Genomic DNA, 9,814 nt, shown 5'->3' with positions numbered 1-9,814 from the left:
GTGCTCGGGGAGGGGTGCGCGGCGGCTGCGGGGCCAGTCGGTAGGGGAGAGTGGGGCAAAGCGGCCACCCGGGGCAAAGCGGCCATCCATCGTTTTAGCCCTCCACAGCTGGCGTCAGTTCCAATTTATGATTTCCAATTATACTTCTCTTTGCGGTCTTTCGAATGAGCCAGACCGGGGTTTCAGGCCCATCGCCATTGTTCTGTGAAACACGGAAAAGCATTTCTTGCCAGGTTACCAATTATGTTTACAATTTTTAAATGTTATTTTATTCCATAACCGTTTGGAATTTTTATAAGCGTTTTTGTCCATGCATTGCGTGGTTATCGTACATGCCTTCTGTAGTGTTATGGAATCCGAACTGATATCTGTTGTATACAATGGCCAGGTGGAACGTAAACTGTATTTTCACACAAAATGGCGGAGTCACGTGAGGTCGTGTGAAACGCGCTAAACAACTGCCATAGCGAACACTACACCCGCCGGCCCTTTAAGTTACACTTCCCGCCGATCACGTAAATCGGCGCGGCAAGAATCGGCGGCGTCCTCGGGAGGAGGCCGGCAACTCACGGCGCGGGGTGCCGCCGACGGGCGCCCTCTGAGGTGGGCGCGGCCCACCGGGGGACAGGTCACGAGCAGCGCCGGTGGCGGCCGGCAGCGCGACGTCAGCGACATCTGACGGGCGGGCGCTCTCCGTCGGCGCTGTAGGTGGCGCGGTGGACGCTGTCGGCTGCGGCGATGGCGGCTGGGGCTCGCCGGAGCTCGGAGGAGCCGGGTCGGCCGGCGGCGGCGGCGGCGGCGGCGGCGGCGGTTCCGGCCCGTCGGTGATCGGAGGTGCTGAGCCGGTCGGCGCCGCGTCGGGGATGCGAGCGAGGTGTGCAGCGTTCCTCTTTGTCCCGTCGGACAGGATGAAGGTCGCCGGGCCGAGCTGTCTGGCGATTCGGCGCGGGCTGGAGAACCGACTCTGGTTCTTGGGCACGTGCCCCTGTCGCCGCACGCGCACCGTGTCGCCAGGCTGGAGATCTGACGGCCGGGTGGCCTGTCGCGAGTCGTACCCGCGGCTGTTGCGCTGCTGCTGGGTAGCGACTCGGTGCTGTAGCGAGCTGTCGCGCGGCGGAGTCTCTGTGGTGACCGGCAGGTGCAGACGCATGCGCCGGCCGTGCAGGAGCGCCGAGGGTGACTGACCGGTGGTGCAGTGCGGGGTCGCTCGGTACAGAGCGAGGCGCTGTCGCACGTGTCCGCTGAAGCTGGCGGCCGTCCGCGACTGCAGCTGTGTGGCCTCCTTGAGCCACACCTTCACCTCTCGGTTGAGCCGCTCCACTGCTCCGTTTCCGCGCGGCCAGTAGACGGCAGACGTGTGGTGTCTGATACCGCGCTGGGCCAGATACTGTCGGAACTTGTCGCTGGTGAACTGGGGTCCGTTGTCGGTCACCAGCTCGTCACACAGTCCCTCTCTGGACCAGGCCTGGCTCAGGAACTGGATGACGTCATCAGTCTCGATGGATGACGTCAGAGCGACCTCTGGCCACTTACTATGGTAATCCGTCATAGTAATGGCGTACTTTGCAGACGGTGGGGCGCCGGGGATCGGGCCCACGATGTCCAGTCCGAGCTTAGACCAGGGCCGGTCTGGAAGCTCGACCGGTTGCAGCGGCGCGGGGCGCGCCTGCTGCGTCAGCACGGCGTCCTTTGCGTGGCAGGACGGGCAGTCGGCGACCAGTGCAGCGGCGTCCTTCGACATTCCAGGCCACCAGGCGAGGTCGCGGAGGAGCTGCTTTGTTCGCACGACACCATCGTGCGCTCGGTGCGCCAGTTGGAGGTACTTTGAGCGGAGCGCGGCCGGGACGACGGCGCGGTCCGGGCCGCGCAGCACGACTCCGTCCTGGCGGACTTGCAGCTCGTTCCGCACGGCGAAGTAGTCGCGCGTCTCCGGCGTGCACTGGCGCGCGGCGGCGGGCCAGCCGGTGCGGATGACAGACCGCAGCTGCTCCATGACTGGATCGGCGGCCGACGCGGCACATACGTCGTCATCAGTGATGACGTCACTGACGTCATCGGTGAGCAGGGCGACGATCTCGTCGCCGTCCGTCTCGGCGGCGCCGGTGTCCGGCAGCGGCAGCCGCGACAGGGCGTCAGCCACTGGGATGCTGCGCCCGGGCCGGTACTCCACTGTGTACGAGTACGGCAGCAGGCGGGACTGCCACCTGGCGATGCGTGCGCCGGCGCGGTTGGACGTCTTCGGCGTGAGCAGAGTGGTGAGCGCAGAGTGGTCCGTCCGCAGGGTGAATGAACGGCCCCACAGGTACGTCCGCCAATGCTCGACAGCATTGACCGCGCTGAGGGCTTCCTTCTCGGAGACGGAGTACCGTGACTCGGCGTCGGTGAAGGAGCGGGACCAGTACGCCACCGGCCGCTCCTCGCCGTCCGGCTGGATCTGAGTGAGCATGGCACCGGCGCCGCGGTCGCTGGCGTCGGTCGTCACGATCGTCCGGAGGCGGGCGCTGAAGGGCTTCATCACCGGCCTGGCTGAGATGAGCCGTTTCACCTCGTTGAAGGCGTCGTTGGCCTCCTTGGTCCACTGGAACGTGGCGTCCTTCTTCAGCATGATGGCGAGGGGTCTCACCACAGCGGAGTACTGAGGCACGAACCTGCTGAACCAGCCGGTTGAGCCCAGGAGACTGCGCAGCTCCTTTACGTTGGTGGGAGGCGGGGCCTCGGCCACGGCCTTGGTGGTAGACAGGAGAGGTACCACTCCGTGTCTGGAGAGCTGATGACCGCAGAACTCCACCTCTGGCTGGCTGAAGGAGGACTTCTCTGTATTGATGGTGACATTTGCCTGCTTGAGGCGGTCCAGCACGGTGCGGAGGCGCCTGTCGTGCTCGGACTGATCGCGGCCGGTGACCAGGATGTCATCCAGATAGTGTCCACAGCCGTCGATACCCTGCAGTAGATGACTGAGCAGCTTCTGGAACGCGCTGCCGCTAGACACCAGGCCGAACGGGACCCTGGTGTAGCGCATCAGGCCGTCTGGCGTGAGGAAGGCGGTGATGTCACGCGAGTCCTCGTGCAGACGCAGCTGGTGGTAGGCCGACTTCAAGTCGATCCTGCTGTAGAGGGTGCCACAGAGCTTGGACTCCAGCTCGTCGATTGTGGGCAGTGGGTGGACTTCTGGGACGATTTGGCTGTTCGGCCCACGCAGGTCTACACAGACCCGGATCCTGCCGTCCTTCTTCCTTGAGACGGTCAGCGGGCTGATCCACTGAGAGGAGTCGATCCTCTCGATGATGCCTGCTTCCAGCAGACTGTTCAGCTCTGCTGAGACCTCCTCTCGCACGGAGAGGGGCAGCCGGCGCAGCTTGTAGGCAGTTGGTACTGCGTCCGGCTTCAACTTGATGCGGTGCACGTAGCCCTCGATGGCAGGTAGCTCTGACGGGGCTGAGCCTGCCACAGTGTAGACGCTGTGCGAGGCTGGGTGGAGGGTGACTCCCAGGGCCTGCAGCAGGTCCATACCCATGATGGCCTCCGTCTTGTTGGTGTCCACCAGGTAGAAGTTGGTTGGCACAGCCTGATTATTGTAGGTCACCGTGGTAGGCAGCGTTCCCAGGACTGGGAGTGGCTGCTGGCCGAATCCGTAGAGCCGTGAGCTGGAGGGGCTGTACGCCACACCTCTGAACAGCTCCTTGGCACGGTTCACACTCAGGAGTGAGCAGGTGGCACCCGTGTCCACCTGGAGGGGTACCTCCTGTGTGACGTCACCTGCAGTCACCTGGACGGTACAGGTGAGGCGTGACCCAGTGGTGGCAGCACAGGAGAGCACGTTCAGCTCCTTCACTGCCTTGTGGTGCTGTCGTTGAGCTGGCCTTGCAGGGGTTGCTCCACTGCCACCTCTGCACCAGCTGGCGAAGTGGCCCTTCTTTCCGCAGGAGTGGCAGGTCACTCTGCGGGCTGGACAGGCAGCATCCCTGGGTGCGTGGTCCTCACGTCCACAGTTGGTGCAGAAGTCGCTGCTCGCGCTCTGCTGCTGCTGCTGCTGTCGCTTCTGTTGTGGCTTCCTCGTAACTTTTGCCACGGATGGGACCGGTGGGGCTGCAACTGGTTGGGAGATGGCTGCAGCCTCCCGCAGGGAGTCCTCATAGGTCTCTGCGACGCTCAGGAGTCAGGACCTTGTCCAGAGTGAGGTCCCTGTCCTGAAGAAGTCGCTCCCTCAGGCGCTGGTGGGGGGTCTTCTCCACCACCACGTCCCGGATGAGTTCCGACTCCATTGCGCCGAACTGGCAGGTGCGAGCCAGGCCGCGCAGAGCAGCAACGAAGTCTGCTGTGGACTCTGTGGGGGCCTGCGCTCGCTGTCGGAACCGGAATCGTTCCACGATGACGTTGGTCCGGGGAGTGTAGAACTCCCGGAGCTGGCGGAGGGTCACATCGTAGTCATCCTCGCCGTCACGTTTCGCAACCGGCGGCAGGGTGTCAAACACCCGGTACGCCTCGTCACCGATCGCGCACAGAAGCAGAGCGCGCCGCTGCTCGGGGGGCAGGGGGCTCGTGCCGCACCTGGCCAACAGATAAAGTTCAAATTTTTGTTCCCAGTTCCTCCACGGGACGGCCGGCGTCCCGGGATGGGGCAAAAACGGCGCGGGTAGGGGCGGTCCACTGTCACCGCTCATGGCCGTACCGCGGGCCGACACACAAAAAAAGGTTACACGGAAACTCGCGACACGCGATTTCACTAGAGTCCGCACTTATCTCGTGCTTAGTCGCCAAAATGTAGTGTTATGGAATCCGAACTGATATCTGTTGTATACAATGGCCAGGTGGAACGTAAACTGTATTTTCACACAAAATGGCGGAGTCACGTGAGGTCGTGTGAAACGCGCTAAACAACTGCCATAGCGAACACTACACCTTCTACCAATTTTAATGCTTTTTACCCCACTAATAGCTGAGCTGGAATATTTTGTCTCGGACGGTATGCGCGCGGGGCAAAGCGGCCGGGGCAAAGTGGCCAGCCCCCAATTGGCCATAAGTTGTTTCCATCTGGATAAAAACATTATTTATATTCAAATGTGTCGTCATGCATTCATCTTGGCCACTTTTCGGTTATATGTTACCAAATTATGCAATTAAATGTTTTTCCAAGAAAATTATTTCTTTGTTTAGCAATAGGTGGGAAAATAACAAAGTAAACATCCATCTTCCCTTAAACCTTGTCACCATCAAATACCCTAGTCGTGCATGAGGCAACTATTCTGTTTTCATATCGGGACTTGAGAAGTCGCCAGTGGCCGCTTTGCCTCAGGGATGGGGCAAAGTGGCCAATATGCTATAGGTTTAAAGTTTTGTCAATATCTCCCATATGTGAACGCCTTTGGAAATGAAACGCAGTTGGAATAAAAGACAATTTAATAGGGATCACATTGGTATAGAAAGAATCTTTCCAAGTTTAAAAATCAAGCGTCGGCATCGTTAAAAACGTTAGGGTGGCCGCTTTGCCCCACTCTCCCCTACCTTAGTACGATGGTCGCGGGGTTCGACGTGGCGGCGGTGACAGCAGTGATCACCAATTGCTGGATGTTCTGTTCTGTTCTATTTCTTAGTTGAGAGTTGGTACCCCGAATTAAGCACTTCGTGCTTTTGTGCCAATTCTCAGATATTTCTCATGATGGTTTTGTGCATTGAAGTAATAAACGGAGGAGTGATGATGATGATGATGTCTTTGCATAAGTGTGCTGCCTTTTTGAAATTTATACAGCACGTTTAAAAGTTATGGGCCTGCAAATGAAAGTATGGCTGGGGGGCTGGCTGGGGTAATGCCGAAAACGTGCAATTACGCACGTTAAAGCACGCTACGTGGACTTTACTGCTGTAGAATAGCAACGCGTATTTTTAGTCAAACAAATTACACTTTCAGCCGGCACAACGGCCTGTTACCTATAAGGAATGATTTACCTGGCATTTTCTTATTATATCACACAATTACTGGCATTTTCTTATTATATCACACAATTATAACTTCCACTGTGCACCAAGCGTCCTCAAGCTCTTAAAACGCGTGTCAGCTTTGATGAATTTTTGATAAAGTTTGAGATAAATTGGCAAAACATCAATGTCGGCATTCCTCGTAGATCATTTATCCCATTTTCGGCTTTCCCCGCAGTCCGGGGCAACGCCGAAAAAGTCAGTTCTTTGATATTTTTAGTTTTTGCGCTTAACGGTATGCGAATTCGTCAAATGCGCCTGGTATGTTTGAAAGACAAAAGACTGGCCTCTCGAATGACGCCAACAAGAATAGCTTATGTTGTCTACCTTGCGTGCTACGGGCGTCAGAAAAAAAGTATTCGGCGTTCCCCCAACTTCCCCTATCCATCGGCGGTGACAACCAGCTACTCGACCCGTTAACGATTTAGTTGTGTTGGTAGAGGATGACATTTTTACCAATACGGGAAAGCTAAAACACCTAAAGCGCAACCATCCCTCAGGCTTAGTGCACTGAGCACTCGCTTACAAATTGTAGAAACCTTCGCAGAAAAAGGGTTCATTGAAAATTAGCTGAACAATTGGGGCCAAACGCGAGGGGGCTGTTCCCTCGCAGAGCTGCCTCAACCCTCGCCGGCACAGGCCATTTTGCGTCCTTCGACGGCACAGGGGGGGGGGGGGGGGTTGGTACGACCCCCCTCGCGTTTGGCCCCTGATCGAGCTAGAGCTTCGCGGAAAAAAACGAGCGTGTTGCCCGTCACGAGAGGAAGCCGATGATACCCAATTTTAAGGTCCTAGGTCATCGGGTGACCTTCCAGGTCAGGTCAATGACTCGAAAACCGGGAAAATCGGGACCTGTTAGAAAGTCGTAAGTGTGGCTGCTATGTGGTTTTCCGGGGTGCTGATCACGAATATCGTGTTAGTTTTGATCAGAGATGATGTCTTTAAGCATTTAGACCAGGTCGGGTCAGGTCAGGTCAGGTCAACCGGTAGGGGTTGTGACGGGTATTCGTAATACGTGTCAACAGCCTCTGACAGCTTCGTAACATGTTACGAAGGCACCAAAACTACTTCGTAAATGTTCAAATGGTTGCTAAATTCGAATTCAGCTCCAAAAACTAGCCTAGAAACATGTAAAACTCGAAAAAGTGAACCGAGGTCACCCGAGGTCACCAAAGGTCAATGACCTGACCTGACCTTCAATGACCTTGACACCAACCCTAATGTATGGGAACAACATCAAATCACATGTTTGAACGTTTGAAACCACGAAAAGCTTGCAAACGCGCGGCTAATGCGAGCCGACATACGCCGAATCGCGATTTCGGCCAAACATGGTCACGGAAAAGAGGTCACAGGTCAAAGGTCATTGGGGTCAGGGTCATGAAATTTTCAGGGTAGGTGGGAAATTGATCAATGCGAGGGTACTGAAAGTTTCGGTCGCGATCGGCTGCTTTTTACGCGAGTTATTGGCGAAAAACCTTAGGGGGGGTGCATCAACCCCCCCCCCCCTGTGCCGGCGAGGGTCAACGCACCCGTGCCGTCGAAGATGGCCAAGTCGTACGGTCGAGTATAGCAGAGTGGCTCGTACCGATTAGGATTGAGAAGATACAGTTGTGTTCTGGCTCACCACGGCCGGCCGGACCGCGGACCGGAGTATTTTATGGCCGCCGGCCGACCGCCGAGACGGCCGGCCGCTCCCGCATATTTACGTCTGGACAACGAGTTGCGTTGGAGAGGCCGGAAATAGTGGCGATTTCAGGACCGCAAGAATGGACCGTCATTGGAATGATTCTTTTTTAAACCGTGCACTGTTTTGGGCCGGAATTTAATAGTTACTACAAAATATTTTGTTATTACGTTTCCATCAAGAATGAATGTCATCAGGGCTAAATTTACTACTATTGCATTTTGTCAAGAAGCATTTAGTGCTGTTATATTGCAGTTTTAGCGCGTTTGTTACAAAATATGAAGCGAATAAGCGTCAGTGTAAATCATCATCAGTGCCAGAAGTTAACTTGATGGAAGGCTATGCTAATTGATCTTGTCCATCCACTAAAATTTATTAAATATTTTGCTTTGTGTATTCCAAAAGGAGAGGGAACTATTTCATGTGTGCCATCATGTCAGAATTGAAGGTGGATCATTAAATTTTCAACGCAGTTTACAAACAAGCATTTGGTCTTTCTCGTTTATAAGCAGTGGCTAAGAAAAGGTTGATCAATCCTGAAGTTCAGTCATCGTACCTCAACTTGGGCAAGATCCCCCAAGGACAACTCACCTTGTCAACTCACCTTGTCGGGTTCCATCCACTACCACCAGTCGGCAAGGAAAAGGCTCGATGGATGGAAGGACGGGAGGAACCCTGCTTCATATCAATATGGCGCGCCAGTTGACAATCTCAGGATACATCGTCATAGCATACACGCACATAACTGGAGTGTTGCGCCACCATTTAGACTAACATTGACTACATCGTGTTTTTACAATAGAATAGCAAATAGTAAAAAAAGTGTTCATCATACAACTTACATATACTCGACGAGTCTATCCGGAATAGCTCCTACTAATCCATGTTTAAATGACTGAAGGTCTGGAGCATTAACAACATCTGGTGGTAGGCTGTTCCAGAGATGCACACATCTGTTTGAAAACGAGCGCTGTCTATGTCTGTGTTGGCGTGAGCGACAGTGACAGAGGATATATTGTATACTGTCCTGTAAATCAAAACAAACAAGCATTTGGTCTTTCTCGTATATAGTGGCTAAGAAAAGGTTGATTAATCCTGGAGTTCAGTCATTGTATCTCAACTTGGCAGCAAGATCCCCCCAAGGACAGAGGATATTTTATACCTGACCTGTTAATCAAAACATTTGTGTGCCTGCAAAGGCTTAAGTTATCTGTGGTGTGTTCAGAGTTAGGCTATATGGCCGTTTTTGTTGTATGTTTATGTGGAGATTGAATATAACTGTGACCCTGTGCTTGTCTGTATACTTACGGTCAAACAGGGAACAGCACATTCACATAACATACTCACCTAGCACCTAACTCATAGCTGTACCTTGCAGGATCTGTACTTGTTCATGTCTCGAGCATTAACAAAGCACTAAAGTAGCTTAGTAATCATTTCCCACATTTTCTGAGCATCTAACATGACATACAGCAGTGCAGAGCAGCTTCAGAGAAGAAACACTTTAAATGCACAGACTCACACCAGCCACCAATGAGCCAGTTCCTCAATTGACTGTTTCCCTGGATGCAGCTTGGCAATGTGAGCTAACTTTTGGCAAGTTGAAGGTTAGCAGGTAAGATTGAGTTAGGGTGAGTACCTACCTATAACTGGGTGCAACTGCCATGCAGGTCTTGGGTAGGCTGCAAATATGTGATGATTGAGGTTAGGTCAGCTGTCAGGTTAGTCAGGTTCAGGTATGCTCATTGCTCAGGTCACATTTTTATGGACATTTGGTAAATTAAAAAACTAACAATCTGATCTAAGCTAACCCGACTAAACATACACAACTACTGACTATAGGAACTGAGCACCTACCTACTTGTGCCTACATATCATACCATGTCAAAGTAGAGTTCCTTGGTGGAAGATTACCCTCAGTACTTTTTATCCCAGCCCTGTGAAGAAAACTAATACTTCTAAGCTCTGAGTCACTGCTGAGTGCTGGCCATCCACCACAGGAAGAAACGCTGAGACTGAGAGCTTTCCCATTGTATATTGGACCAACAATCACTATCACGAATGACTATGAACACATTTCACATCGTTGCATGGATTGTCACATTGACAATTTTACTACAATCCTTTTTTCAAGAAATACAGTGATGATGATTA

At 53.8% G+C, this 9,814-nt stretch overlaps 1 protein-coding gene across 1 annotated transcript; it reads right to left on the bottom strand.

Annotated features, from left to right (window-relative positions):
- Positions 1–511: 511 nt before the first annotated feature.
- On the bottom strand, positions 512–8,279 carry LOC122393302 (uncharacterized protein K02A2.6-like). The gene is made up of 3 exons (XM_043389201.1): positions 8,265–8,279; positions 4,164–4,517; positions 512–3,766 (listed from the first exon to the last, which is right to left on the bottom strand). The coding sequence occupies exons 1-3, from the start codon at positions 8,277–8,279 to the stop codon at positions 512–514; spliced, it is 3,624 nt and encodes a 1,207-aa protein (XP_043245136.1).
- Positions 8,280–9,814: the final 1,535 nt, after the last annotated feature.

Source organism: Amphibalanus amphitrite, unplaced genomic scaffold (genome assembly GCF_019059575.1).
Source record: "Amphibalanus amphitrite isolate SeventyFive unplaced genomic scaffold, NRLGWU_Aamphi_draft 000529F_arrow, whole genome shotgun sequence".
NCBI lineage: Eukaryota > Metazoa > Arthropoda > Thecostraca > Balanomorpha > Balanidae > Amphibalanus > Amphibalanus amphitrite.
Note: the sequence above shows the minus strand (reverse complement) of the source record. Positions and strands in the feature narration are given on the sequence as shown.

Excerpts from the sequence above, each read along its gene's own strand:
- LOC122393302 (XM_043389201.1), bottom strand. Across the intron at positions 3,767-4,163 it reads GGGACCTCACTCTGGACAAG|GTGACTGCAGGTGACGTCAC; the intron begins GTCCTGACTCCT and ends TGTACCGTCCAG.